The 21328-nt window shown below is 42.1% G+C and overlaps 3 protein-coding genes across 19 annotated transcripts; all 3 read left to right on the top strand.

The window, feature by feature from the left end:
* Positions 1 to 526: 526 nt before the first annotated feature.
* LOC128259099 (protein cueball) lies at positions 527 to 8173 on the top strand. Its single transcript, XM_052991259.1, has 4 exons — positions 527 to 911; positions 5281 to 6697; positions 6765 to 7098; positions 7164 to 8173. Exons 1-4 carry the CDS (start codon positions 818 to 820, stop codon positions 7263 to 7265), a joined length of 1947 nt encoding a protein of 648 aa, XP_052847219.1. The 5' UTR covers positions 527 to 817; the 3' UTR covers positions 7266 to 8173.
* A 364-nt stretch (positions 8174 to 8537) lies between these two features.
* On the top strand, positions 8538 to 14692 carry LOC128259100 (poly(U)-binding-splicing factor half pint). 15 transcript variants are annotated; one of them, XM_052991273.1, is made up of 7 exons: positions 8552 to 8690; positions 9342 to 9435; positions 9784 to 9830; positions 10858 to 10916; positions 11794 to 12088; positions 12699 to 13202; positions 13263 to 14692. In XM_052991273.1, the coding sequence occupies exons 5-7, from the start codon at positions 11973 to 11975 to the stop codon at positions 14287 to 14289; spliced, it is 1647 nt and encodes a 548-aa protein (XP_052847233.1). In that variant the 5' UTR covers positions 8552 to 8690; positions 9342 to 9435; positions 9784 to 9830; positions 10858 to 10916; positions 11794 to 11972; the 3' UTR covers positions 14290 to 14692. The 15 variants fall into 15 exon arrangements, with proteins under 15 accessions (XP_052847220.1, XP_052847233.1, XP_052847228.1 ...); XM_052991268.1 differs by having other exon boundaries at positions 11303 to 12088; XM_052991266.1 differs by having other exon boundaries at positions 9784 to 9835; positions 10784 to 10916; positions 11303 to 12088.
* A 391-nt stretch (positions 14693 to 15083) lies between these two features.
* On the top strand, positions 15084 to 21227 carry LOC128259097 (protein zer-1 homolog). 3 transcript variants are annotated; one of them, XM_052991257.1, is made up of 10 exons: positions 15084 to 15396; positions 16916 to 17272; positions 17865 to 18679; positions 18738 to 18862; positions 18923 to 19094; positions 19153 to 19314; positions 19377 to 19538; positions 19776 to 19925; positions 20010 to 20255; positions 20322 to 21227. In XM_052991257.1, the coding sequence occupies exons 2-10, from the start codon at positions 16972 to 16974 to the stop codon at positions 20481 to 20483; spliced, it is 2295 nt and encodes a 764-aa protein (XP_052847217.1). In that variant the 5' UTR covers positions 15084 to 15396; positions 16916 to 16971; the 3' UTR covers positions 20484 to 21227. The 3 variants fall into 3 exon arrangements, with proteins under 3 accessions (XP_052847217.1, XP_052847214.1, XP_052847216.1); XM_052991254.1 differs by having other exon boundaries at positions 19776 to 20255; XM_052991256.1 differs by having other exon boundaries at positions 16892 to 17272; positions 19776 to 20255.
* Positions 21228 to 21328: the final 101 nt, after the last annotated feature.

The following is a 21328-nucleotide window of genomic DNA, read 5'->3' as shown; positions in this document are numbered from 1 at the left end:
ACTGTTGCCGTTATCAGCCGTTATTTTTGGTTCGGCATAACGTTTTTAAATTGCAATTTCTACGACCACAATCGTATTCGGTATAGTTTTTGTTTGATTTGAGTTATGTGTAGTATTATATATAACCAAAAAATATTCGTTTGAGTTTTAGAGCCAAAGCTAGGTTTTTTAATAGCTTTGTACAACACAAAGTCTTAAAGAATCTTTCAAATTACAGTTCTCATTGCGCCATTTTTCAGAAGAAGCTTGCTTGTTGGCCAAATAGCAAAACGTATCCTTATCTTGCAATCTAAGTATTTTGGCGCCATTTTTAAATTTTCAAGACCAACAAAAATTTCAAGCTTAACAAAAGCTCTTGCAACAAAAACACTTAACAGGAGTACTTAAACGTTTGTTTAAAACACCAAATTAGAAATTAAAATAAATCAAGAGTAAAAAATTAAAATTTTTTTTTTTTTTAATTAACAAAATCTATCGGTACCTATCGACCCTTACCAGAGCTGCAAACTGATTACCAGGTGCTTTTTGTTCAACACTGGTTGGACCATGGAGCTGCTGTTGCTGGCAACCTCCGATTGAATCAATTGAATTTAAAAGTTAGTTTAAAAATTCTTGTCGGATCGATCGGTCGTTACCGGGTTCCGCGGCGCGTTCTTTCAATCCCCTTTACGTGCTGTTTTCTAGACTCCTTCCCTACTAATCCCCGCACTTCCAACCCGCTGGCTACGCAACGACACCTGCAGCAGCCATTCCTGCAGCAACCTAACCTGAGCCCAGGCGGTTGTGCAATCGAGGGTATATATATTCCACCTAAATAATGATCCGAAGCCGAGTCGGGATGATGTTTGCGCCAGCTTTAATCCTCGCCACCTGCCTGCTGATCTCTGTCCAAGGAACGCCACTGGAGTGGGGTAAGTGCACACCGCGCCTTCCAGTGGGTGGAAAAGAACAGTTAGGAGCAGTTACTGCTCCTCTGGCAACCCTGGTGGCTAACCTTCATTTTTCCGTTATATGGACAATTGGAAATCAATTCGACATAAACAATGCAGCCAGTGGTCTTATGTAATCGCTTGACATAAGTCGTAGCATATTTCACACGCGAGTGTATGTACATATGTATGCATGTGCTTGCTATCAGCTGACTATCGGAGCTGCCCCGCTCCAAAACGTTCTTTTTATCTGCTTTATCAGTGGCAGAGGCGCGCTTTGGTATCAATGCACACGTCGCTGATTGCTGATAACTAGTAGCTATATTCTAATGCCTGATAATCATTATTATTACGCGTTTCACTGTTGTTGCGCTTTCCCTTTGGAAAGGTTACTGCGCGCTCTCTCTCTCTCTCTCTCTCTCTCGCTCTCTGTCACACTCTCTTTTCACTCAACGTGGCCGGCAAACCAACTGTTAAATACTGTTTAAAGTCTTTAGTTCCAACTCCCCAAACTGGAAAAACCACTGACCATTGGGTGAAGGTGAAAATTTGAATTTAAAATTGGTTGTGGCTCCATGAAAAGGGAAATTGTCTGGTTATAAACCTTTAACTCCTGTGCAATGGTGGTTCATAAGCGCGGAGTTGCAGAGTATTCGACATTTGCCACCACTTTGGCCGCCATGTTGCTGATTTACTTTGTCACGTATGCCACAAAATCACCGGCTTGCCGGTTTGTTTAGATTCGGTGATTGTTGCTGCGATTTCTAAAATTTCCTGCGTTTCTTCGGTTTCTTGGGTTTCCTCTTTCCGAAGTCGTGGAAACCCAAAGTGCTTACAAGCACTTTTCTGAATAAAATTACACCGACTGACGGCTGTTGTTGAATATCTGAGTCGTAATCCGAGGCGAAAGATCCATTTAATTCCCTTCTAATCGGGCAAGCACCAGATTGCTTGTGCAAATAAACCCAGAAACATATTGAATGAGCATGGCACACCTGGAAACTCGATCTGGGTATAATGAGGTACTATCCATTCGAGATCCATTACTAGATCGTTCCACGTGCGACTTGAGAACTTTCCCGATCGCTTCATTATTATCGCTAATTATTAGATATGTAACGCTAATGGTGGAAACCGCCGATGTGACGCGTGCGAAAATCCATATCATACTGCTATTCTCAGAGATACCGCTTATTTCATGAGTTATGTTCGGCAAGCCATAAGAATTATTGACCGTTGCTCAATCGGGCATTTTAATTGTCCCCTTATAAATTTCAATTGCTTCAGTTGCAGTCAAGTAATGGCCTTAAATCCAAAAATTGTAGATCCTTTAGTTTAATATTGTTGGGGTTTGTTAAAATTGATCATCGGTTAAAATAAAACATCTTACAACAGTACAATCACTTTAACTTCAAACAGTTTTTGCTTTATTTTCATATCACCAGCACATATTTTGCTAAGATTGGCATTTTGTCTCCAATACACTTTATTTTTATGCTTGTTAAACAATTTTTTGCTTTATAAGCAAATCACTTTAAATTAGCTTTGCTTTCGTAGTATTTAAGTTTTTAAAGTTCAAGAAGAACGTAAAGCCTTTTTATAATCACTTCTGTGGTGCACCTTTTAGCTTTTAAGTAATAAATTTAATTCACAAAACACAAAATTAAATGCCATACTACTTACCTCATAGTTTTTGGGCTTCAGTGGGTTCTAAATGGTGTTTTGAGTTTGATATTAGTTTTTGTTTTTAGTAACTTAAAGATTTTTTTACAATTTTAATAATATAACACACATATTACATCAATAACAATATTATATTTCAAGATTTCATTCCAAAAAAAGTTATGTTATATTGCATAAAATTATATTTTATTATGTTGTTAACTTGCAAAAAAAAAATCATAGAGCAAAACAAACATGATTTACTTTAAGTAAAGTAAGTTAAATGAAGGTCATAACATATTTGGTATAGGTAGGATTAATGGATTAGTTTTTGTAGGACTCTCTGGCAGTTCTCAACCAATAACTCAATTCCCACCAAAGCTCCACCAATGAACTCGTCATTACGTTGGTATTATTGTAGATTGCCAATTTAGCATTTTCTGCATCGATAAAAACGTTGACCTCAAACCAGAAGCGTGGAGGTCGACTGAAAGGTTCGTTCGCAACTGCGTTTTGAGTGGTCAATGCGGCTTAACTTCGTTAGGCTTTGTTTTTTGCAGCTCATTTTTACAACCATCGATAATTGGTCAGCGTTTAGATACATATGCATGAATCATGAATCATGAATAACCAATAGCTATAGTCTACCAATATGACCACTAAATAGAGGCATTATTATCTCAATCAAAACTCTGAAAACTAGGATTTTCGAAAACTCGAAACAAGATTGGGGGGCAATACACATTAGAAAAAAACCAAGTTAACTTGTAGTTAAACACGTTTGTCAAATATTTATATATCTGTCTTCGTTTTTTGCACTTTGTTGTGGTCTTTAGGTCTTTTCCACAGCGACAGTGACCTAGAAAGGTGTTTTTTGCCCACAAGCTAGGGCCAATGACCAGGTCGTGAGTGATGGATAATCGATCTGATCAATTGGTAATGGGGTTATTGTATGAGGAACTGTGAAAGTGAAGCCTTCATACGTTTCAATCGGATGCGGAACTGCTGCCCATATTGGTTTCTGTTCCGCCAGCTGCGATTTTCCCATTTCCGTGAGAGGAGAGTGGAAAAAGTGTGCGAGGATTGTTTGTCTGTTTAACTTTTTCTTGTTTGCATGCCAGCAGGTGTTGTATTTACTCACCTGCCTGCTTAATTAAATAAGAGCCACGCCCCCAGAACGTTGACAACAGGTTCTTTGATCTCGTTTGGGGACTTAAAAGCAAGCGAATCCAGATTTCAGTACGGAATCACCGCCATTTGCCGCTTATCAAATCTTGTCACCAATTTTTTTTTGTACACCCAACTTGAGTTCGCCATGTTTTTGTGTACAAATTTTAAGGTGGCTATTGATTAGGGAATTGATATAATACATATACTATTATAACATGGCCCTATCACACCTGTGTCACAGGTGTTTCTGTTGTAAGAATGTAACTTATAAATTCAAATCTTTCAGGGAGAATCAATTATTTATTATAATTTAAGGTAGGTTAATTAAGCATTTGAATACTTTGTTAATGATGTGGCATAATTAAACACCTTTCTAAAACATATAAGATATTAATAGTTATTAAAAATAAACCTTTGTTAAAGCGATTTAACTAAAACTTTTGATCATTTGTATCAGAAAGATTTAAAAATTCAAAGTTACCACAATTTAAAGTATATCCTTATTATAGTCCATCAAGTAAATAAATCAATAAAAGCCTTATCTTAACAAAAATCTGATACCATAAATAGCCTTGAATAACATTATAGAAAACCCTAAACTGATTAAAATTGATTTTCTAGGTCACAAAGATTGACATTACGTATCAAGGGATTTCCCTGGGCCTTTCACTGGTTGACGTCTTCAGATCCTCGTCGCCTGTTGACTTATTTACAATGCCTTATCAGTCTAGACCTTTAGACACAGACACACATTAATTTTTGATGATTTGAAACTATTGAGTTTTCCGAGGCAGGCGGCGCCGCATTAAATAATCAATTAATGAAAATAAAACGCAATTTGAGCAAAATTCAATTCGAGTCGCAATTTCCACAAATGGAGGAGCTTGATTGGAATTCGTGACTTTTTTTGGCAAATTTAATGATGGTGGTTGAGGGGGCTCGACACGTTAGGGGGCATTTGCCATTGATTGAGCTCAATTTCCGCAAATAAAGCATGGGGTCTCTGGTGGTTTCTATGTGATGTGAGCGGTCACGTTTCCCAATTCTATAAGCCTTCTACATAGAAACTATTTTTGATTTAAGGAAAAGTGATTTTTACATTCATATCGAATTCTAGATAGGATTATTGTTCCAATTTGATTATCCTATAATCATTTTTGAATCCAATTACATAAAACTTCCTTAAAGGTAAATGAATCACTTTACTTATTATGAATTCACTATGTTTATCATATAGCTGTCATGTTAATGATCGGTCGATATATAAGTCCGGGTGGAAAAAACTAGCTTGTTATTTATTTTTGTCAAAGCTTGTATAAACAAAACAGTGGTCATAATAAAAAAAAACCAGTCTTTTTATAATTCATTGATATAGTTCGATTTTACAAGTTCGTTTAGGTTCTAACATACAATTTTAAAAGCCTCGTACAACTCTGTACTATTTACCTTTGCTCATAAAATTTTTTTTTTGGGTTCCATTATTAATTCTATCTAATTTAAATATTTCTTTAACTTTCAGACTTTGCCGTCACACTGAGGACAAAGATCCAGTTCATGGACAGTTCGTGGCAGACGATAGCCACCGCTGCCCACGAGTTTGACGAGCTGTCTGCCTTAACTTTTGACGAGTCCGAGGAGCTGATCTACTTTAACGACCTGAAGCACCAGAATGGCAGCATATTCTCCCTGAAAAGAGACTTCCTCGCTGCCTCCCACGTGGCGGAGCAGACGATTGCACGCACTGGGAATGAGTCTGTGGCGGGACTGACCTACGATCCGCTGACCATGAACCTCTTCTGGTCGGACACCCAGCAAAGGAAGATCTTCTTTGCGCCCATCCACGGATCGGCGCCACCAAAGGTCCTGGTGGATCTCAGCGCGGAGGGTGGACGACCGGATGGCGTGGCCGTAGATGTGTGCCGCCGGAAGCTGTACTGGACCAACTCGAACATCACGCATCCCACCGTGGAACGCATCAATCTGGATGGCAGCAATCGAACCGTGATCATCAATACCGCCATCGACATGCCGAGGGGTATTGTGGTGGACCAGCTGTCGGATCGTCTCTTTTGGATCGACGACCTCAAGGGTGTGTTCTTTGCGGTGGAAAGCTCCAAATTGGACGGCACGGATCGCCAGGTTGTGCTGAAGGACAAGCACCACGAACCGCTTAATCTGGCAGTGACCAACAATGCCATTTACTGGACAGATCGGACCACTAGGGCGGTTTGGAGTCACCCCAAAGTGCCGGTGATAAAGGTCACCACTACTTCCAAGCCGGAGGAACAGGAGGACTCCACAGATCCCACGGACTTTAGGCCCGAAAGTGATCCGGAGCCGGCGGCGGAGGACTGCCCACTAGTGCGCGTAGCTAACCTAAGCGAGGAGGCCCGAGGAATCGTAGCGCGTACAGGATTCTACCAGAGACTCCAGAAGGACCACCACTGCGCCAGCATAGTGCGCAAGGTGAAGGAACGGTTGGATGAGCAAAGCAGGAAGATGGTTATTCGCAACCTGGTGGACCAGAAGATCAAAATACTGGAAGACGAGCGCTGCATGAATGGAGGCGAATACAAGGCGAAAACGGATCTGTGCATCTGTCCCACTGGTTTCAAGGGATCCCGTTGCGAGGTTCGCGAGTGCCACAACTACTGTGTCCACGGCACCTGCCAGATGTCCGAATTTGCGTACCCCAAGTGCTACTGCCAGCCGGAATTCACGGGCGAGCGCTGTGAGGTCAGCAAGTGCTCCGGACTGTGCCTTAACGGCGGTCATTGTCGTGTGTCCAAGGACGAGAAGGAACCGCCCAGCTGTGAGTGCCCTGCTAAGTTTGGAGGAGCCCGCTGCGAGCAGAACTCCACGGAGATCTGTGCCCTCTTCTGCCGTCTGCTGAAGCACGAACCTAATACCTATGTGCCTTTTGGTTGCCATGACATGTTAGTCTGTCTGCGTTTTACTGAACTCCCAATAGACATCATACTTATTAAACTTTTTCAACTGCAGCTGCGAGGAACTGGCCCAGACCAACAGCACCATCTTTGCCATCCCTCAGTACACGCACTTGGAGGTGTGCCGCACTCCCAAAGTGTGGACCAGCAGCGTGATCATCATCTTGGTCGTGGGCATCGTGTCTAGCCTACTACTAACCGCTGTAATTGTCCACGGAATTCGTCGCTTGTACAAACCGAAGAGACCTCGCATCAGGAAGACGTTTGTGGTGCGCAAGCAGGCTAGGACCAACTCCGCCGGAGACACGCCACTAACCAACCGGCCACTAGCCACCGAGCAGTGCGAGATCACGATAGAGAACTGCTGCAACATGAACATTTGCGAAACTGTAAGACTCCCTCAAAAACTAATGTGTTAAATAAAGTATCCAACTTATTTCTCTCACTTTTTCAGCCCTGCTTCGATCCCAAGCTGGTGGAGCAGTCGCTGTCGAAGTCCGGCTGCAAGGAGGACAAAAAGATACTCATCCACAACATGGAGGATGATCTGTACTAGGGCGCGGTAGGCGGAGATCGACCTGCCTGCCCCCTGCAAACCAAACCTTGTGATAGTCGTCGTCGTCGAGTGCGGATTGGTATTCGAGCTTGAAAAGCTGCTGCCCGCCCGGCCCTCGACCCCGTTAGCCGCCAAGGTGCTCACCCAGGTAACCAGCAACAACTAGAAACCAACAGCCACCAGCACCATGCAACATGCAGCACCTGCAACACCTGCAGCAACAGCAACTTAAAAACTGATGGAGCCTGGACACTTAAAACTCGCCAAACCAAACCAAACCATTTACTTAAGCCGAAGCAACATGTGTACTTAGAAGATCCTGGGAACGTGCTTCGGTCTCGTTAATTTATTCGTAGGATCATTTTCATCCCAGGACTAGGATTTATAATAGCTCAAAGCTCCATTTAATTTTTACAAATTTTGGATTTTTTTGAATTTTTATTTGGTTTTTATTTTGAATTCGTCATGTTGAAATGAAAGCAAGTCGCGCGACTGACAATTAGCTTTAAAAACGGAATACGCACGATTACCAACAGCCTGTAGATCGTAAGCGGAAACACAGACCATTGTGATTACTTACCTAAGCTGTTTTATCTAACCCATTCAACTGAGTCATGTTCAAGTTCCTGCTCCCCTTTGTTATAAAAAAGTGAAACTAAAAATACAAATAAATACCCCCTCCCACTTATCTTTGCTAAATCTTGCCTGATCGGGTGATCCCTTCCCTTAACTCTCCTCCTTCCCATCGTGCACTAGTTAAGAAACGTCAGAAAAAATAACCAAAAAAAAAAAAAAAAACTCCCAGAAAGATCGAGAGTTGTACATATTAATGCATAGTTTAATTTTAGTCGTAGTCCTTAAGAAAAGGGTTGAATAAAGAAAAACTACATGCAGTTGTAAAATAAAAATGTTTCTTACAAGAATTTCACCAGTTCCTCGAGAGACACGTACACTAACGAACGTCACTTTCTTAAAAAAAAAATCTCTGATCGGCACAGCTCCGACTTGGGATGTCTTTTTGCAGATCATTTGTTTCACTGATGAATTCCTTTTTTTTTTGGAAATTCGTAATTTTTAGCGGTTCAGATCAGCTGTTATCGGAAGGTTGAATGTGGTTGGATGTGCGCGGTGGAAATGGGAGTTTCATATATCTTAAAAATTCCAGCCGTTTCCAACGGATGGACTGTGGAAAGACGGCTTAAACGGTATTCCCTGTCACAGTTAACATTACTAGTCAGTGTTCGTATTCACTCGATAGTCGCAACCAACAATCGATGTTTAAGAAAATCGAGAAACATCGAACTGAAGTGTCACCACTATTTCGTATCCATCTTGACAAATTTTCGCAAAAGAAACGAAAGTTAACAAATAACAGCGTTGCGGATAACAAATCGCCAATAGAATACCTGGAAAACAACAAGAATGGTTAGTATTACACAAAATTGATGCAGTTGCACCGCAGTACAGAGTTTTCGACTTGTTTCCGACATCGCGTGTTTTCAATAGTCTGTGAAATTTGCGCATTTTTCGGTGCCCCAACAGTGGCGTTGCATTGAGCGTTTCTTAGGGGTGCAGTGGGTGCAGTGCGTAAAAGGGGTAAAGGGCAGGAGCAGCGGAGCACCCCGTGACCTTGCCTCCGTTTGGGACTCCGACGTCACAGTTCCGGACCCCTGCAGAGTGTGTATCTAGTTGAATTAACACCATGCGCTCGCACCTCCGATTTCGTCTATATGGATGTACAGCCCTTCGGTGCTACAAACTAAATTTACCTGAGGAAGGCAGTGTGCAGCACCCTTGTATCTCAAACTATAACATATGGTGTGATACCTTCTTATCATTTTCAATTTATTGAATATGGTTTTAGTGTTTATCAATTATCCCTGCTTTCAATAATACCTAAGATGAACAATGATTTTATTTATTTTTCGTTTTACTGATTGCAAACTGAAATTTTGAAAAGAATAAAATTGAAATTATATTCACACTATTACACACATAAATGTGTTCGAAAGGGATAAAGGTTTCTTGTTTTACATCAGCCACCAAAAATTATAAAACCTCTTTTTTCTTTTACAGGGCAGCAACGATAGAGCATCAAGATCTCCGCGTTCGGATGATCAGCGCGAAATCAGCGACATGCCGGCCACCAAAAGATCGCGCTCCGACTCGGGTGAGTTTCCCAGCTGTCCGTCTATAAATAACTAAGTATGATGGAATGATAACCGTGGCGATCGGCAGCACATCGCCCCCACCCAAAAAAAAAAACAAGTTGTGTATGTCTGAGAATGAGCTTGGCACGTAGGTTAATCAACAAATCAACGGAATCGGAATCCACGAGGAGCCGGCCAGGCCAAATTGTATTGTATTTTTTGGTTGTCCAAGCATAAAACATAAGCACATCTTATATTTTCTCTCCTACTTTTGTACTTGTACTCTACTCTACTCCGTTGCATCTAAGGGCAGCACTGACGCCACTAAATAATCGGTTTTTCTTTTTGTTCTGCTTAAGTAATTGCAGACTTCATAAACGCACGATGAACTCTAACTCAGACTGTGAGGTGTGAGGTGAGGTGAGAGTCAAACAAATCGATTTGAGAGTCAGTCTATCGCCAAAGTCGTAAAAGGCGCGATCCCCAGTCGATAATGCAAACCAATCCAAACATATATGCTATGCTAAATAACGAAAGCAAAAGCAAAGCGCAATGAAATGCGTGTGCTGCGCATGCTGCGTATGCGTATTGTGTTGTTAAATCTAGGGCATCAGTGAGTCCCGAAAACGAACCGAAACGAGTCGACGAATCGCCAGAACTAATCCAAAATGCATATATAACTATTATCTCTCTCTTTCTCTTTCTTCTATATCTCTCTTTTTTAGTTCTCGTAAGCGTTTTTCTACCTTTTAAGTTTGTTCCGCCTAAGACTAAGTTTTATCGAGATCGAGATCGAAATCGAGGTCGGGTATTCGAGATCGAGAGAGAGATGACCAATTAGATAACTCCACTACTACTCTACTACTACCAATCTACTACTACCAATCAGCCACAAAACAGCCCAACCAACCAGAACATCGACATTAATCCGCTTCTAACCACCTCGCCACCACGTCGTCGTGTGCCGCCAGCCGGGGACTGATCCGGGTTACGGGTCCTCCTGATCCTGTTTGTGATTCTGATTCTGGCTCCGGTCCTGTCCTGGTTGCATTTACATTAAGTACCAATGATTTTGTGTTTTGTCTTAGCTCAGATTTAGACCTACAGTCCGTCCTGTACCATCCGTGTTGTGATAAATGGGGGGTACTAAAAACTCACTTAGTCCGTTGTCAATCGCTCGATCACCCGATCACTATCCGCAACTAGTAATATTTAACTTTTGACCTAAGGGTTGAGCTCTCTGCGAGCTTAGTGTCGTAAAAAAATCATTAACCAAAAGGGTAGACAACAGCTTTATATATGTAGATAGGTAGGGCGGTGGAGAACCTAACCAACTTAAACATATTGTTGCTCTTATTATCGTTTCAGCGTCTTGTTTTCTTTTTTTTATTTTTCTCTTTTTATCACTGAGCAATGTATAATGTGTGTGACCCTTCTTCAAGTCAGTTACCACGCCCCCAACTCATGGAAATCGAATACGAATACGAAAACCGCACCTAAGGTTGCTTATAATTTCTAATTTTTATAAACTACTCGCCAGAGCTGAGCACACACGAGGAGATCGGCAAATCCCCAAAGGCCCCCAGCCCGCGTTTCTTTTTTTGGAGGGGATTCCCCGGATATCCTGCTGTGTGTGCACAGTTCGCAATATCGCCCACAATCGGATGTGTGTCGGCGGATGAATTTTGATTTGATACGCATTTACACACATAACTCGACACATTATCTCCTATATATATATATATTTATATATATATATATATATATATATATAATATCCACACTTGCATCACATACACTACGTATATCAATCAATTGCCTATCGATAAGCGAACGAATATGTTTTATTTGACGGGAGCTTTCTCTTTTTATTCTTGCATTTTCCAGCCTTGACAAATAAATGACAAAAACTCAAGCCCCTCTGCATAAACGATAGACTCACATAGACTCTCATCCAACGCAAAAGCAAAACGAAAAGCGAAAACATTAACCTTAAGTATTATCCAATAATCATAATAATCGCAACAATACTATCGATTGCCTATCGATAGACGCGATCGTGTGCCACCGGCGGCAGCCTCTATATGATTAACAATTTGTTTTCTTATTTTTTCTTTTTTGTCTTCATCTTTCTTGCAGGCAGCAGGCAGTTTTTGTCTTTATTTAAGCGGTTTCAAACGCTTCAAACTCTTGACCAATTTGTCCCACTTTTGCCTTCGGAAATGACAGAACAAACCAAACCAAAAAAAAAAAAAGAAAATCAAACAAGTCAAATGAAAAAAAGTCGAATCCCAAACAAATTGCATAGCTGATGATCAACTGAACTGAACTACTCCCTCCCCACTATGAGATGCACTAATCCCTCTTCCCAATTCTAGGCAAGTCCACGGATTCGAAAATTCCCTACCTTTCGCAGCCCCTGTACGACCTCAAGCAGACGGGCGATGTTAAGTTCGGTCCGGGCACTCGGTCGGCCCTCCTCGGTCTCCTGGGCGGCGCCCTGCCCAAGCTCTCCTCGGAGCAGCACGACCTGGTCAGCAAGGCCAAGAAGTACGCCATGGAGCAGAGCATCAAGATGGTGCTCATGAAGCAGACTCTGGCCCACCAGCAGCAGCAACTCGCCACTCAGCGCACTCAGGTTCAGAGACAACAGGCACTGGCCCTTATGTGCAGGTGAGTTCAGGGGTTTCAGGGGAAAAGATTATCCTGTTTTCTGCACACAAAAAAAATAATTGCCATGAAAGTTGTAGTTTACCTATAAAATGTTTTGGGTACACAGTGTAACTGTATTATCCAAAAAAATTGTTCATCACGATATAAATCTTTCTTTTTTTTTTGGAAGATTTCTATTTTTTGAAGTACAGAAACAACAAATTTGATTTCTATTGCAATTGTAATTTGGCTATTCAAAGTCTCAAATGATAAAACTACAAAATACATGAATACAAATAATTAGTTTATCTAATATTTTAATTTTTATACTATTCAGTAGCCTTTAAAAAAGGTAAAATAAAAAGAAAATGTGTAAATAATAAAGTTACATTTTCCCATGTGGATTTATGTTTTTTTCCCTGTGTGTGAAGATTATGATGCAAACTCTTTGAAAGTCTGGCGAAGATTGGTTCCCACTTCTGTAGCTCCGCGTTACTGGAGGCAGTCGCAGAGGATCCAATCACTGTGCGCTCTTAGCTGATAAGATCTGACTCCAAATCCACAATATTCATTTAATTATTTTTATGTTATAAATTTTATAAACTAATGACCATGACCCTTTCCCTTTTAGAGTCTACGTAGGCAGCATTTCGTTTGAGCTTAAAGAGGACACCATCCGCGTGGCTTTCACACCCTTTGGTCCCATCAAATCAATCAACATGTCCTGGGATCCCATCACGCAGAAGCACAAGGGATTCGCCTTTGTGGAGTACGAGATACCCGAGGGCGCCCAGTTGGCGCTGGAACAGATGAACGGAGCGTTGATGGGCGGCCGAAACATTAAGGTGGGCCGACCCAGCAATATGCCACAAGCGCAGCAGGTTATCGACGAGGTGCAGGAGGAGGCGAAGAGCTTCAACCGCATCTATGTGGCTTCCATTCATCCCGATCTGTCCGAGGAGGACATTAAGAGCGTCTTCGAGGCCTTCGGACCGATCCTCTACTGCAAGCTGGCCCAGGGCACCTCCCTGCACACGCACAAGGGCTACGGCTTCATCGAGTATGCCAATAAACAGGCCATGGATGAGGCTATAGCCAGCATGAATCTCTTCGATCTGGGTGGACAACTGCTGAGGTGAGTGTGTTGTATTTGAGCTAGTTAAACCAAAAGATTTTACCAACATATATCTTACAGAGTGGGTCGTTCCATAACGCCACCTAATGCCCTGGCCTGTCCCACAACAAACTCCACGATGCCCACGGCTGCGGCAGTGGCAGCAGCGGCGGCAACGGCCAAGATCCAGGCTCTGGATGCGGTGGCCAGCAATGCCGTTTTGGGCTTATCGCAAAACACACCCGTCATGGCAGCCGGAGCGGTTGTGACCAAAGTGGGCGCCATGCCGGTGGTTTCGGCGGCCACATCGGCGGCTGCTCTACATCCTGCCCTGGCTCAAGCGGCTCCTGCTCTTCTTCCGCCCGGAATATTCCAGGCACCCTCTCCCGTGGCCCCCAGTTTGCTGGGTGTTCCGGCTGGCCTGCAGCCTTTGCAGGCAGTGGTTTCCACTCTTCCACCGCCCGCCCTGCTGGCCACGCCAACTCTGCCCATGACTGTCGGCGGTGGTGTTGGTGGTGTGGGCATAGTGCCCGCGGCGGTTGCCGCTTTGACTGGTGTGGAGGCTAGCAATGGAGCAGCAGCTGCTGCAGCACTGTCGGCAGCTGCGAATAATGCCGCCGTAACGGCCGCAAGTCTTTCGGAGAACATCAAGAAGGCGCACGAGAAGCAGCAGGAGGAGCTGCAGAAGAAGCTGATGGACGAGGGCGATGTGCAGACGCTGCAGCAGCAGGAGAACATGTCCATCAAGGGTCAGAGTGCCCGGCAGCTGGTAATGCAGCGGCTTATGCGGCCGGTGGACTCACGGGTGATCATCCTGCGCAATATGGTTGGACCCGAGGATGTGGACGAAACGCTGCAGGAGGAGATCCAGGAGGAGTGCAGTAAATTCGGCACCGTCAGCCGGGTAATCATCTTCAATGAGAAGCAAACGGAGAACGAGGACGATGACGAGGCGGAGATCATTGTTAAGATCTTTGTGGAGTTTTCGGCAGGAGCGGAGGCGATGCGCGGAAAAGAAGCACTCGACGGACGATTCTTTGGCGGCCGGAGAGTGGTGGCCGAGCTCTACGATCAGGGTATTTTCGATCAGGGAGATCTTTCCGGTTAGAATGCAAAAGGAGGAGATTTGAACCAAGAATCCTCCGTCCCCGCGAACTTTGTTCTGTCATTTTTTACGTAGCACCTAAAACGAGAACGGTGCAAGTTTATTTATTAACGCCAGTCGTGGAAACGATCGACCATTGTTGAGCGGCGCGGCAGCCAGATTACAATTATGATTATGATGATGATGAGATGATTCTGCAACGCAGTGATTTAGATTTAAATAGAGATTCCCGTAGCGAGGAGAGCGATTTTCAGTGTTTTTGTATTATTGCTTGCCCTCGGAACACAGAAAACCACAACTGGAAACCCCAAACAAGCACACAACGGCAAACTAACAATGTGTACATTTTACATTTGATTAATTTCAGCGCTTAACTTACAAAATAAATAATAGTTTCCCATTTAAACTTGGATTGTTCTAAACATATGATTAAAAGAAATATTAATGTTATTTCTTTAATTGGGTTCAAACTTATGAGTGGAAAGGGTAAAGTTTATAATTTAACAATAAAAACGCCAGTCCTTTGAGCACTGTTAATTTAAACTTGCCGCCCTGTTAGCCGTTTTGCAACACACCCTTTTTAAAAAAATATGACTTGATATTAGTGTTTTTTAAAGTTAAGTTTAAAATTATCTTAAGTTGTATATATAATTGACGTCTTTTTAATAATTTTATTAAATAGTTTAATTAGGTGAAAAAATATTTCCTAAATATTCAAAAAAAGTAATCGAATAATCTGGGAAAACATCGATAGGCCAAATTTCTCAACACAACGATAGTTTCGAGTAAACATCGATTTTAGTTCCAGCTCTAACAAGAAGAAAGAAAGAAATCAAAATAATGAAGTGATTTCCAAACGAAAAACGCGAAATTGCAGAAAAACGAATAGGAAACGCTGGCGATCGAGAGCCGCGGCTAACGGGAAAACGCTGCGCAATCGCGGAAAAACAGCTCGCCATTCGGAAAACTCGCTGGCAAAAGCAAAAACAAAGACAGTGGAGTGCAGGGGCAAAGCCAAAAGCAAGGAAGGCAAAAAGCAAAGACAAACGCAAAGCCAAAAGCAGCGAGCGATTTTTGGAGGCTGCTTGGGGCGACATTAAAAAATAAAAGGTACAGAAAGCGTGGAGATCAACGGATTGGAATTGGAGTGTATTATGGTTAAAAATATCCAGACAGCTGTTCCCATTTTGTTTGTCGCACCTTAGAGTTTCAAATGCTATTCAGGTTATTCCGTTAGTAGCCTAAATAAGCTAGACAGACTGACGCTTTTTAATTGTGTTTTTTTTTTCAATAACTACGCACCCACACACATACACACAGGGAGACAGTTTGTTTGTTGGCATTTTTTTATATTGGTATATCTTTATATCAGTGGCATGGGATATAATATGTATGTGATCCGAACAACTTGAGTTTGCCTTTTGGCCATATACACACGATTCACATTTTGGTTTGTTTTGGTTTAATAATCCTTTTATCCCTATCTCACCTGGCTAATTGGATGCCCCTATGTTTGTTGTTGGTTATGTAATGCTATAGCCATCAGAACCCACAAGAACCAAAAACAGATTAAACAAAAGGCACGTGCCGCGCCGTTGGGAAGTCTGGGCAAGATTGGCCAGTCATCAAGGGGAACTTAAATTTCAATTGCTTGCAGCCAATTTGACTTTAGGGTCAAGTCGCTTCCCTTACCAAAATGATTTCAACAAAAATATGAATGAATTAGGCATAATAGAATATGAAAAGTAAAAATTTCTGGTGCAAATAAACAAACAATTAGTTCAGCTGTAATCCACTTTTTATTACGAACAATTTTAAATTCGTTTAAGTTCTATTTATCAGTTCTGGCTTAAAAAATGTTAAATTAGTTTACCCTCAGGTCACTTTAAACATGAAAAATAGGTAAAAAAAAAGTTTATATTTAAATGAGCCTTATTCGATAGCCTTTTATAGTTTTAAAATGTGTGACAAGGTTTATAGTGTCCCATTTTTTGTTTTCAAGAGCCAACAAAATTTCTTTATGGAGAGCAATTCAACCATCGATTTTAGCAACAGGCTATCGTCGTTTTTTTAGGTTGTTTTTCATAACTTTTAGCCTCAAATAATCTAGAGATTTGCTTTTAATTGGACAGTTAAATAAGGGATTTATATTTACAAAAATTCTAGGCTAACGGTTTATAGGAAATTAATTTCGAAGCCTTATTTATTAAAATTTTTTTTTATTAAAATTTATACATTCATTTAATTATCAAGCGCTTCACATCATTTTTATAATAATCATGATATGGTGTCATCATTTTGCCGTTTTATTATGGAAATACAAATAAATATTGAAAAAGGCGTTTAAATCTATTTTTATGAATAAATCTTTTGACTTATTCAACATATCCATATATTCATGTAAAAAGAGTACCCAAATGAAAACAGGGAACTATACTCACCCAACATAATTTAAGTTGGATAAAATATACTTTAGATTTCCTAGTAAAATATGACAGAAAAGAATTGGAATATCAGTAGTTTTTATTTCAGGCGATGATGAAATGCTTAACGACAATCCTAAAAAACACTTCGTAAAGCTGGTCAATATTTCAATGAATCACAGTTCTATTATCTAATTTCGCTGCAGACAGCAGAGGCACCATTGAGGCACCACTGGCGGAGCAGAGAAACAGCGGCCCCAAAATGAGCTGCAAAGTGCGGCTTATGGAGGACGGCTCGCTGGACGAGGAGCCGCTTACCCTCAAGGAGATCGCCTACCAGAAGCTGTGCAACAATCTGGACATAATCAGCAGCCACCGTCCCGATGGCCAGCGCAGCCTCAATCCGGGCATCGTGTTGCCCAACGAGATCTGCGACGGCTTCTTGGAGAACTACCAGCGCTTCAATCGCCCACTGGACGACAGCGTCATCCGCCTCTTCGAGGACACACAGCGCACTTCGCTCAAGATCGTCAATCTGCGCAACAGCACACTGAGCAGCATAGGTGAGCTTCGCCCTTCTCAGGAGTACATATCCAATTCAGTATTAAAGGTCTTAATTGAATAGTATTTGTGTTGTTTTATGCCAGTGTATTCTTCATCTGAATCTGCTTGGAAGTCTTTATTTATGTCATGTCCAGCAGACTTTCGTAACATATTTAAAGTCCTCAAAATGTTAAAGATATGTATACTTAAAAACATTTATAAAATTTACATTGAAACATTTAAAGAAATCTATGAAAAGTAAATTGAGCACATTGTATTTCTGTAAAGTAAGCGAGCTAGGAGAAGCTTTTTTTACAATATCTCTATTAATATATTTTTAATCAGAAATTTTTACAATAAGCCTAAAAATGTCACTATCTTAAATCTCAATCAAGATAAATTTATAAAATAATTAATTATCAAGGACTAAAAACTCACATAATTAATCTTGGATACATTTATTAAATCAATATATTACCAAGTACTACATTTTTTATTTGAAAAAGTTATCTCGACTAAACTATTCGAGTAAATTGTTTATATCTAAGACAATTTTCAAGTTTTAGTGCCACTCTTGTACACACATATTATAGATCGATTTGCAATTTTTAGGTTTGGAGACCCTGTTGCGACACAAGCTTTTTGCACTGTCCATGTGGTATTGCGACATGATAACCGTGGGATCTCACCACCTGCTGGCCCACTACGGCGACAGTCTGCGTTCCCTGGAGCTGGGTATCAGCTCCCATCTGTTGCAGTACGCGGAGCCCAACGAGAAGGAGCCGGTGGACTTTCAACTGACCTGTCCCCACCTGCGGCGGCTAGTGCTCAATGGTGTGGTGATGCACCATCGACTGCAGTTCGCCCACCTGCACGATTTGGGTCACTTGGATCTGACGTCCTGCGTTCTGGCCAACTTCAGTCTGGAGGCATTGGGATCGCTGCCCAATCTGCACACGCTTATTTTGTTCAATGTGTGGCCCATCGCGAATCAGCTGCATGCGATTTGCTGTCTGAGGCGTCTGTGTACATTGGACATATCCATTTCCAGTTCTGGGAGTGGCCATGGCAAGTACGATCTGCCCGATCAAACGCTGGAGATGCTAATGGACAACCTGCGGCATCTTACACATTTGGATATCTCGGGCACGAATTTGGCGGGCAACGGGGTGGCCACCAAGGAGTCGACGAGTTCCAGTGCCACACAGCTCAGCACCAAAATGGAGCAGCAATTTGCTCTCACCGACATCCCCGGTTTGGCATCGAGAACTCAGCGACCGCTGCAGTTCCTTGGACTATATCACACGGACCACTGGGCCTGTAAAAGACACGATATTCCAGCTCTAGAGGTGGCCGGCGATGCTAATGAGCAGCAGATTCTCACCGCAGCTCGGTATTATCACGACAGACCAGTGCTTTTGACAAGGGTGAGAAGTTTTGCTATTGGTTTATGCCAACGGGTTTTTATTTATTATTCATTCATAGGTTCTCAACGATCTGTACCATCTCTTCCGCTTCGAGAACTGCAAGGACATACACACAGCACTGGATGTTGTGCTCTCCGCCATGGATCGGCATCTCAAGTTCAAGCACATGCAAATCTCTGGAAGGTGGGTCTAACATTCCAATTTAAAAAATTCCTTCTTTAATGAAGATTTTTTATTTTTAAGTGCCACTCTGTTTTACATAGTCAAGGGCAGAGATCGCTCCAAGTTTGGAACACTGCTGCGCAATCACATCATCCGCACACTGCTAAATGGCATGGAGATGCATCTCACAGACGACACCATGCTCCGAAATGGTTACCTCACACTCACCCAGTTTCACATGCCCTTCGATGTGGTAAGCTTGGGCTAACATGAATGATTAATTGAGACTCGCCAAATTTTTGACTTTGTAGCTCTTCGAGTACGAGCGTCTCATCAAGATCTTGCTGCACGGCGTTTCCAAGACGGAACAAGAGGGATTTGTCCAGCGCATAGCCATCTATTTGCTAAATACACTCGCTTGCCAGGTGGATGGAAGACAAAAGCTTTTCCTGGGGGAGTTGGGCGTCGTTAGTGTAGGTCTCCATAATGCAAAATCAATCGAGGATGTTACATTGATTAATTCCTAACATTATAGACCATGCTGACGCTGATCAAGGATCGCCTTACTCGCTCCGTCTTCGATGATGTGATGGAGGTGGCCTGGTCCACTATGTGGAATGTAACCGATGAGACTGCTATTAATTGTAAGAGATTCCTCGATGGTCGCGGCATGGAGTATTTCCTCAAGTGTTTACATGTAAGTTAAAATGGAGTTAACTATTGGCTATATAACTAAATCAAGATGGATAACGGAAAATATCAAAATGTTGAACACTATAAATTGTCTATACTATATATTTATTGTTAAATTAGTGGGACCAAGGCAAGACCTGCTATAAGGAAGCGCAAATATGTAAATTCCTTGGTTTCAAGAACAAATAGGTCGACATTTTGTATTCAAACCTGTTAAACTGTGCCATCTTTTCCATAACAGACCTTCCCGGATCGCGATGAGCTGCTGCGAAACATGATGGGCCTGCTGGGCAACGTGGCTGAAGTGAAGTGGCTGCGGCCCAAGCTGATGACCCAGGAGTTCATTGAGGTGTTCGCCCGCCTGCTGGACTCCCTGAGCGATGGCATCGAGGTGGGTGGTGCTGGTGGCAGTTTGTTGGCGAGAGTGCGGGAGAGAGAGATGGGCAGTGCTAACCATGCTAACCTGCGCTTCCAGGTCAGCTACAATGCGGCTGGAGTGCTGGCCCACATTGCCTCCGATGGAGCCGATGCCTGGACCATTAAGACGCCCAGCCGTGAGCACGTGTTGGAGCGCATGGTGGCCGCCATTCAGCGGTGGAACATTAAGAGCGAGCGGAACATCAACTACCGCAGCTTTGAGCCAATCCTGAGTCTGGTGCGCTGCTATGAGACGCCCCAATGTCAACACTGGGCAGTTTGGGCCCTGGCAAATCTGACGCAGGTGGGTTTTTATAATCACCATATTCCCAATCGTATCAACTAACCTGCTCTCTGATCCTGAACACAGGTTTATCCCGAGAAATATTGCCAGCTGGTGGAGCAGGAAAACGGCATCCAGATTCTCAACGAGCTGATCGAGCACGAAAGTCCCTACTGCGAGATCAAGCGCATTGCCCGTATGGTCATAGAGCAATGTGACACCGGATCGGATCGCATGGTCGAGGGCTAAGCGGATGGATGTGTAGGATATAGTCTAGGCTTAAGCATTCGAGTTTGTTGTAATGTTTTTTTCTGCTTCCTCTGTTCCCCGTTTTAAGGCAAGTGCTAGTGTTATATATTGTTCAGGAAACTTTCTTTCTTGACTTTTATGTTTGTTGCGAGAGAAACAGATAAATGCAAGTTTAAGCTACGCGATAAATAAGCAACTAAAAAACCTAAATAGGGAAAAACAAAGAACAATATTCGATAATTACATAATTACTAGATTATATATGTATATGATGTATCACATGTTGTAAGCCAGCGATCTTATGAGGCCGTCATAAGTGTAAATATTGTTAAAACTGGAAAGAGGAGGATACTGATAGTAGAAGCAAGGCAGTTGGAGATTAAATAAATCCTTAAGAATTGAATTCCCCTGGATCAATAGTTCTTTCTCTAGATATGTAGATGAATGTAATGAATTTAACTGCGCGATCTGTTCCTAGATTTGTGTTCATTTACCGATGGCCGCTACCACTTTTCTTATGCTTTCGCATCATTCACCTTAATCGCTCCAAGTTCTGGAGGATCGTTCTATATATAATCTAGCTATATAATCTAGACCCCTAGACTAGACCTTAAGCGACTGTAAATATTTGCAAGTAAACGATTTTAAAGTTCTGCACTTGCATTAATAATATTTATAACATTGTATGTTATCCATTAAGATAACTTACTTTACGTATATATATGATTTGATTCGTAAGCGTCATCACGCCTGTGTCTTATACTTTTTTTAACACCCAATATCACCCGAAAGCCCCCGGGGAAACTCTCCGCATATTCCTTTAGTTTCAATTTATAGACTTGCAG

The sequence above is a fragment of the Drosophila gunungcola genome (genome assembly GCF_025200985.1).
Source record: "Drosophila gunungcola strain Sukarami chromosome 3L unlocalized genomic scaffold, Dgunungcola_SK_2 000005F, whole genome shotgun sequence".
NCBI lineage: Eukaryota > Metazoa > Arthropoda > Insecta > Diptera > Drosophilidae > Drosophila > Drosophila gunungcola.
This window is presented reverse-complemented; position numbering and strand designations above follow the sequence as displayed.

Excerpts from the sequence above, each read along its gene's own strand:
- LOC128259099 (XM_052991259.1), top strand. The coding sequence starts at position 818 with ATGATCCGAAGCCGAGTCGGGATGATGTTTGCGCCAGCTTTAATCCTC. Across the intron at positions 912-5,280 it reads AGGAACGCCACTGGAGTGGG|ACTTTGCCGTCACACTGAGG; the intron begins GTAAGTGCACAC and ends TTTAACTTTCAG. Across the intron at positions 7,099-7,163 it reads ACATGAACATTTGCGAAACT|CCCTGCTTCGATCCCAAGCT; the intron begins GTAAGACTCCCT and ends TCACTTTTTCAG.
- LOC128259100 (XM_052991260.1), top strand. Across the intron at positions 9,436-11,793 it reads AAGATCGCGCTCCGACTCGG|GCAAGTCCACGGATTCGAAA; the intron begins GTGAGTTTCCCA and ends TCCCAATTCTAG. Across the intron at positions 12,089-12,698 it reads GCACTGGCCCTTATGTGCAG|AGTCTACGTAGGCAGCATTT; the intron begins GTGAGTTCAGGG and ends TTTCCCTTTTAG.
- LOC128259097 (XM_052991254.1), top strand. The coding sequence starts at position 16,972 with ATGAGCTGCAAAGTGCGGCTTATGGAGGACGGCTCGCTGGACGAGGAG. Across the intron at positions 17,273-17,864 it reads CAGCACACTGAGCAGCATAG|GTTTGGAGACCCTGTTGCGA; the intron begins GTGAGCTTCGCC and ends TGCAATTTTTAG. Across the intron at positions 19,315-19,376 it reads GGGAGTTGGGCGTCGTTAGT|ACCATGCTGACGCTGATCAA; the intron begins GTAGGTCTCCAT and ends CTAACATTATAG.